The sequence below is a fragment of the Varroa jacobsoni genome, unplaced genomic scaffold (assembly GCF_002532875.2).
Source record: "Varroa jacobsoni isolate VJ856 unplaced genomic scaffold, vjacob_1.0 scaffold_578, whole genome shotgun sequence".
Lineage (NCBI taxonomy): Eukaryota > Metazoa > Arthropoda > Arachnida > Mesostigmata > Varroidae > Varroa > Varroa jacobsoni.
The window spans coordinates 78,956-86,436 of NW_019213480.1; the positions used below are offsets into that span (position 1 = coordinate 78,956).

The following is a 7,481-nucleotide window of genomic DNA, read 5'->3' on the forward strand; positions in this document are numbered from 1 at the left end:
GGTACTACTTTTTTTATTGTGGCCGCTGCTACCAATGCTGCGCCGTTGATGCTACTGATGATAATGCTGTAGTTGCCCCTGCACCCACCGCCATTGCCATCATCACCTCCGGTGTATGGGGTTCCCTGAGGGCTTCTGCCGATGCTGGTACCGCTGCTTGCACAACTAGTAAAGCCAGCAGCTGGGTAGATCGGCAGCAGGCAGCTGGAATATCGGGGTTATGGGGAGTCTTCTGGCTGACGGCATGGGTGCTCTGATGTCTATATACGGGGCGGGGAGTGGGGCAATACGTGATCCAGAAGTGGGAAAGGAATGGCCTGGAGCCACCAACAGCACACACCAGAGTGATAGTGCGATAGGGGATTGTCGGTACGCATGCGCCCCCGCCTTCGGCCGAGTGGTTCTAGTCGGCGACCATCTCTAACACAGCAGCAGGGTTTGGTGGCTCGGTCGATTCGACGCTGCTCACAAGGCAGGCAAGCTGCCTTCACCCTGCCTGGCAAGCCCTGCCAGGGCTCTTCGCCCTGGGTTCGCAAGGAGGGAAGGGAAAAAGCACGGGAAATGAGGGAGAGGTGATAAACCACCACCGCCGCTACCATTACCACTATTGTGGGGCGGCCAGACCTCTTAGAAGCAGGGCCTTGTGAATAGCACCAGCATTGGCTGTGGGACTTCTGTAGAGAAAGGACGTTTAGGTGGGTAAGTAAAGCTAGAGCCTTCATTGGGGGAAAGCGTGGGATTTCATTTGGGGGCTTTTCAGGAGACTTTTGGGGACATTGGGCGAGGGCAAACGGGCGAGGCCGAGGGGGAGAGAGCGCCGGCGTGGCGTCGCTAACAGGGGCTTTCGGGTTGCAATGCGACCGCCTGCCGCAGAGCGTTGCGTCGAGCTCGCCTAGGCGAACGGCTGGCTAGAGCAGGCCCCAGCCTAGGCCGAGCAGTGTAACCTAGTTAGTTGGCTTCAGGCCGGTAGGAAGTACATCAGCCTCAGGCCGTAGCAAGCTAGGTGCACCTAAAATTAAAAATAAACAACATCAACACCAACAAGAAAATTAGCAACATCAACAAACCAAGAAGAACAACTTCTACAACTACAAAAAGAAGAAGAAGAAGTAAGTAAACAACGACCTATCGATACTACAACTAGAATCAACAACAATAGCAACCACCGAAACAACAACGAAAGCAACAACAGGTTAACTACTACAAACAACTTCAAGCACTAGTCCTAACTACTACTTTTACTAACTAGTACTAGTCAGGAAGGGGGGACGAAGGAGCTACGGGGTCGATGACGGCGGGCAGTCGGGGTGCCTGCGGCTGAGCCAGGCCGCTTCGGGCGCCAAACGCGCCCAAGACGCGCCCCGACCTCGCCAACGAGCCACTCGTTGCTGGGATTTCCTTTCCGGAATGAATAGCGCGGCTGTCATCGGCCGCCAGTTACGCCAACAGAATAGGGCGCCAGGGCCCCTCGCTGTGCCGGGCAGACCTCGGGCGCCATCCCATGTGAACCTCGGACCCTTGCCTACTTCTGTGACTGGCGCCGCCATCGGCTCATCGCCTCACAAGGACAGCAATGCCAACAAGGCACAGGACGACGAGGATAAGCAACATAGTCTAATTCCCGCATACGTGTCACTCGGCTGCGTGTGGAAGTTCGCCAAGGCTCTCACGCCGGGAGTGCTTTTAATCGCCATTGGGACGGCTATGTGTGTAGTGGGTTTCCTTGCCGAGCAACTGTCGACCACTGTCATCGTGATTGACAACGTTAACAATGAGACAAGCACCACGGTCAATCGTTCGATGGAGTACCATCTGCACAACTTGTCATTCGCTGGGCCTGCAATCATGGGCCTGGGCGGCATCTGTATTGTGGCCGCGTGTGTTCTAACCTTCGGAGTGAAAGACCACCACCACAGGGTAGTTCCTGTGGACGAAAAGAGACCGTCTATTGGAGAGGCATTAGTTCCGATACTACCACTGCCGCCCAAGGGTAGGCGTAAACCGAAACCGCCCGTCGACGCACAGGCGGCCGCTGGTCAAACGCCGGACGCCGCCCCCACCGTCGCTGGGGGTAGCAACGCCGCCCCCGCCACATTACGTAGCAACAGTAACGGCAGCATCAGTGCGACGACGATAAGACAGGCGATAGCTGATAATAATGAGACCAATGATTTAGTAGCGGCCACAGTAACTGCAGCGGCCCATGGAGCCAAGGATCCTTGGTCCTCGCCTCCAATTAGTGGCGTCAATGCTGCAAGCAACCCGCATTGTCATTCTAATAACATGAATCAACTAATAACTACGAATATTCATAATAGTACTACCACTATCATGCCCATTACTAATGCGACAAATTCAAGCAGTAATTCATCGCCAACAACTGTGTTACCTGCCATTAGTTCAATGGTGTCGGCGTTCAGTTTGAACAGTAGTACTGCAATTACGGCAAAAACAACAACAATCCTAACGGGAATACATAGCCACAACGTGGATAGCCATAATGACGACCGCAAAAAAAGTAATAGTAATTATCCTAGCAACAGTTACCCTAGTAATAGTAACAGGTGTACTTCGAATAGTAGCAGTAATCTTCACCAGCAGCAGCAAAATCTACTATTGCAACAACACAGTAGAAATTCGAATTCCGGTGTGGCAGGAGATGGCAGGCGAAAGTCGTCAGTGGTGGCAGGGTCCAAGACTACCATAGTGCCTGTAAGATCATCGGAAACTCACCGCGCCGGCGTGAGCACCGACAAGTCGACTAATAATAATTATAATTCTAATTATTCTACTAACAAAAGAAGCAGCAGCGTAACAATGAACAGCAGCAGCAGTATGGCCAGTAAACCTGCCTCGACCGCGGCCGGCCGTTCAGGCCCTTCGCCGCAGCTGGCCAGTTCGGCGGCTGAATCCGATGGTGCGTTTGCGGAATACCCAGACCCGGTACATCCGGACTACCGCGCCTATCCCGACTATCCGGAACGATATCTCGCGGACTCGGCACAGTCGGCCGCGGTGCTCGGCGACACGGGCTCCGGATCAGGCTGTTCCACTCCGGCGTCAAATCTGTCGCTACCCCCGATCCTCGGCTCCTCGGGAGTGTGGACCTGCTCGATCAGCGGTAACGTGGGTGCCGGTGGCATAGGTGGCGCAATCGGCAGCGGTCTACCCCAGTCGGCCAGCCCGCACAACAGCTATAACGCTGTGAGCGCCAGCGGAGCTGGGAGTACACCAAGCGTCAATCATCCATCATTAGGGCATCAACAATATCGCCATTACGGCGGCGGTTACCACAGCTACAATACACATCTCCCCGGGCTGTCGTCGGGAGGCGCCGGCCGGAGCTCGCATGTCGCAGGTCAGGCTTCGCCGTATAGTAGCAGCAACAGCAGCAGCAATTACAGCGGCGCTCCACCGAGTTCTTTAAGCTTCGCTCCGTTGCACATGCGAACAGGGGCTACTCCCCCATTCAAGATGCGCCCCGCTCCGTCGCTCTCAACATCTTCGACTTGCACGAATTTTCTTCTTAGTCCCCAGTACGAGGCGACGTTTATACCTTCGCCCACGGATCTGCAAATACTTGACCCGGACGGCTGTGACACGCCTTCGTCGTCTAAGTCATTCTACATGAGTCGATCGGCCTCCGCGTCCTCGGGCCTCCATCTCGACATGTACCTCAGCCGATTGCCGGTTTCACTGCGGATGCAGCTGTCCTCCAAGTTGTTCGCCTCGATGGAAAGTGATGGACTGTCGTCGATATCAACCAGTGACAACGACCTGGCCGCAAGCAATAACACTGCTGACGTCATCGTGTTACGGGATTTTTCTAAGGGAGGTATTAAACGGACTTCGTTTAATAGCTCGGTAAATAAGGTGGGCAGCAGCAAAGCCACGAGCACTGAGGACTCGCAAGAAGTAACCCCGTTGCTGGCAGATGATGACTCTCCAGCGACGGCCGATTCGACGCCAGGAAGTCTCGGAGGAGGAATCCCGGTCGGGAGCCGCGGAGTTCCCCTGTTACCAATAGCTGCCATCGGACTGGGTGCACCTTGTGGTGGACACAGCGGAGGTGCCAGCAGCTATCAAAGCAAGCCCAGTGAAGTATTGCGGTCTTCAGTAAGTGGGTCCACAGAGCTTGGCGACGTAACGACATCGACTGGCGTATTGACGCCTACATTAACGCCTGGAATACCTGAACAACAGGAACAGATATCACATCCTCTTCAGCATCCACTCCAACAAATCAGTCAGCCACTGACGCAACTGCAGAGCAACAATTCGTCGTCTACATCATCTTTCGACGGACGTTTTCCCCTGTTACGCCAAGCTGCCACCGAAAGCTCTCGGACCCTTAATGGCAAGCTGCCATCGGCTACTGCCCCATCCCATCAAACGATCAACGAACCCAACCAGATCAATCAATTGTTCTCAAACAACCAAGCTAACAGTCAAACAAACTCCTGCATGTCGAACTTGCTGGAAGAGAGTTCGCCGGTGTTTGCAGTGGCACCAAGTAGCGGAGTAGGTGTCAGTGCAGCCGTTGGCGGCGGGGGACGATCCGTCTCGCCCCTGATGTGCGCATCGCTGACCGCTATGCGATCTGAAACAATCGACGGAATAAGCCCGAATGCGGCGAGCTCAATGACAGCCAGCTCAGTAGGAGCGAGCCAGTCAATGTCTTCGACGGCCGTTGGGCATCCATCTTCAGGTAGCACGAACAACAATAGCAGTGGAAGCGGTATCAATACGTCTGCTAACACCACCAACGACAATAACAGCTCGAGTAACAGCACAAGCTCGACTAGAAACAGCAGCGGCCATGCGCTACACAACGTGCCCAGCTGAGTCTTCGCCCGGCCCGCCGGTTGAACCCGGTTCGAACGTCGCCAAAGCATTGGACAGCATCTCGACAATTGTAACCTGCATCGGTGGGCCGCCGAGAAAAGATTAGTTCTATAAAAACTCCACAGCAGAGTCCATCATTGTTTCTGCTGCCGTCATGCGGCTACGGCAGATCAGATGTGCTGCGTCAAGCGGACGCAACACACGGAAACTGAACTTATGAGATATAGCAGGGCAACGTTATGCTACCGTGTAATTACGTGATCGAGCTTCCGACGACAAATATTCTCGACGCGCGTACGCCATTATGCGCCACTATGTACAGTGTACAGAAAGTGTACAAACAACAGTTTTTGTACGGCAAAAATGCGTGTACAGGGCGAATGTCGAATGTCGCCGGATCGACTCAGACGGCACGGTAAAACGCAACTGAACGTACCCAAAACGTACCTAAACGCTATCGTAACAAGAGTCTGTGGTCGGTTCGTGTTGTCTAAACAAGCTGGTTTTTTTAGCAAGTGCATGTACGAACAGCCCAACCCAAGTCAACCAAGCGCACATCTCAGTTCACAACTGTACACAATCTTCAACCATTTGTGGCTTCCTGTTCCAGTGTGAGTGCCAATCACCCAATAATAAATGATGCTTGGGGTATGGTAATAGCAATTATACAACAGTCGTAGTAATAGTATGTAATAGAATCAAATATGGCTACTTCTATTACAGCGTCTACAATGAGTATGTGTTTGCTTGACGATACTGTGTGAGCTACGGTTTATTTCCTTAACGTGAAAGTGCGCCGTGTCGGCAGCAGGTGTTATTATCAACGATCGTTACGTTCACAACAACAATAACAGAGCAGTGCCTTTCGCAGCTCTCCGCCGAATTCCGGTGGGTCAGTCCCAATGACGCCCCAGCTTAGATCTGCATCAGCGTTAGATCAGCCTACTTATGACGACTCAATGGATTGCGTGCACAGTACGATAGTTGCGAACGATGCCATGAATACTAACAAGATTTTGGTATCTAATTAACAATGACGCGATGTGAAAAATGTGTGTTATTAAACTGAGTCATTTTATCTACCAAAATTATTCCGCTATTCGACGATGATGAAATTTAATAACAATAACAGCTTTTTTGTACAAGGAAAGTAATAACATTTACTACAAAGGGAATTAGGCTCCATACAAATGCATGTGACCTATGATGGCACGCACGCATACCAGAGGCTCTTTCGGTAAAGGTGAGTGTTATACGACCCATACATTCAGATAGCTACTGAGTTTCGAGTACCGGTAATGGTAAATGTGCCATTCGGATTATGACATTTGATGGATTTGGATTACGATGCCTGCTAAATACGCCCCGACGGAGTACATGCAGCCACAAAGTTGGGTATCAGTGGAATTACAAGAGGAAAAATGACGAACACAGCAACACGTAACGTAAGGCTGGGGCAAGACGTTTGAGGACCATGGCAAATTTCGTCGTCGATTCATGATCGCCTAAAAAGGAGCAGTGGGGCAAAACAGAGTAAAATCTAGAAAACGCGTACAACTAACGTTGTCGTTTTCATTAGTTTCTGTCTATACATATGAAGTAGACGCAATTTGTGCTAGCATACATTGTCTGCAGATTAATTTGGTCTTGGGAATGCATTTCAGTCGAAAGTGAGTGCTATCGAATTAAACAGAGGTATCTAGCTTGTATGATGGCTCCTAATGCATGGCTTCAATAAAAGGAAGCGTATAGTTTGCAAGAGGCGCACATAGGAACGTTCCACCTTAGCTTTATTATAATTACCCAAAGTAAAGTAGACGAAACCTAAAAAACCTGTCTCTTCTTTGGAGTGTAAAAACATTTCCTTCGTATAACTTCAGTTAGGTTGACCTTTCAATCGATTCAGCTGGCTTACCAACTGTCGTCTCATTCGATAAACAAGGTAGTTGACCTTTTTGAAATTTTGGTGGTTTCCATTATGGTCGCAAACTACTGATCGACGATTTGTCCTCGCACCCATTCGCTGACACCACGAAGTCGTCCCCATTTGACCTTTCTTTAAATACTTTAAACATAAATTTGTCGTCCCTTTGTTTTCCCTACTTGTTATGGCGCACACTACAAGCAAGTAGTTCGATTTTAAGAAGCGACACGTTTTTCCGCTTATATTTTCCAATCTCATCAAGTTCCCGGCCGTCACCTATGCTTACATCTTCCAGCTTCGTTTAGTCTGCACAACGGTGGAACCGCGTTGCAGAAATCGAAAACAAGCAAAAAAAAGAACAAAGAACAGGCAGAAGTAGAAAAACAGTGAAGTTAAGTTCCCGCTTTTTTTGTCCCTTGACCTCCAACTAGCCTCTAAATCTCTTTCTCTCATGATCTTATTCGTTTGGGGTTCGATGGTAGCGTTTGTGTAGCCCGCAACTAAAAGTGCCAGCCAATCGATTACTTTGCCAAGTAGTGCTCTCATTGCGGAAGCCTTAGCTCACCGCTGCATCGAGACCAATGAGCTGTGGTTTGACGACTGGATCACGACAGACAGACGCAGCGCGATTTATGCCGCTTGCCGAGTGAGACTGATTGAGAGAAAACACGGAACTAGGTGAAAAGGAAGGAATGAACAAGAGAGGGGCTAT

The 7,481-nt window shown here is 50.7% G+C and overlaps 1 protein-coding gene across 1 annotated transcript in view; it reads left to right on the top strand.

Moving 5' to 3' along the window:
• Nucleotides 1-833: 833 nt before the first annotated feature.
• Nucleotides 834-7,481, top strand: part of LOC111261651 (uncharacterized) — a 94,745-nt gene continuing 88,097 nt past the window's right edge. Inside the window, exons 1-2 of the mRNA XM_086968792.1 lie at nt 834-2,712; nt 2,890-6,088. Coding sequence (XP_086824918.1) covers nt 1,408-2,712; nt 2,890-4,845 — 3,261 coding nt within the window. The 5' untranslated portion in view covers nt 834-1,407 and the 3' untranslated portion in view covers nt 4,846-6,088. The remainder of the gene's footprint in view (nt 2,713-2,889; nt 6,089-7,481) is intronic.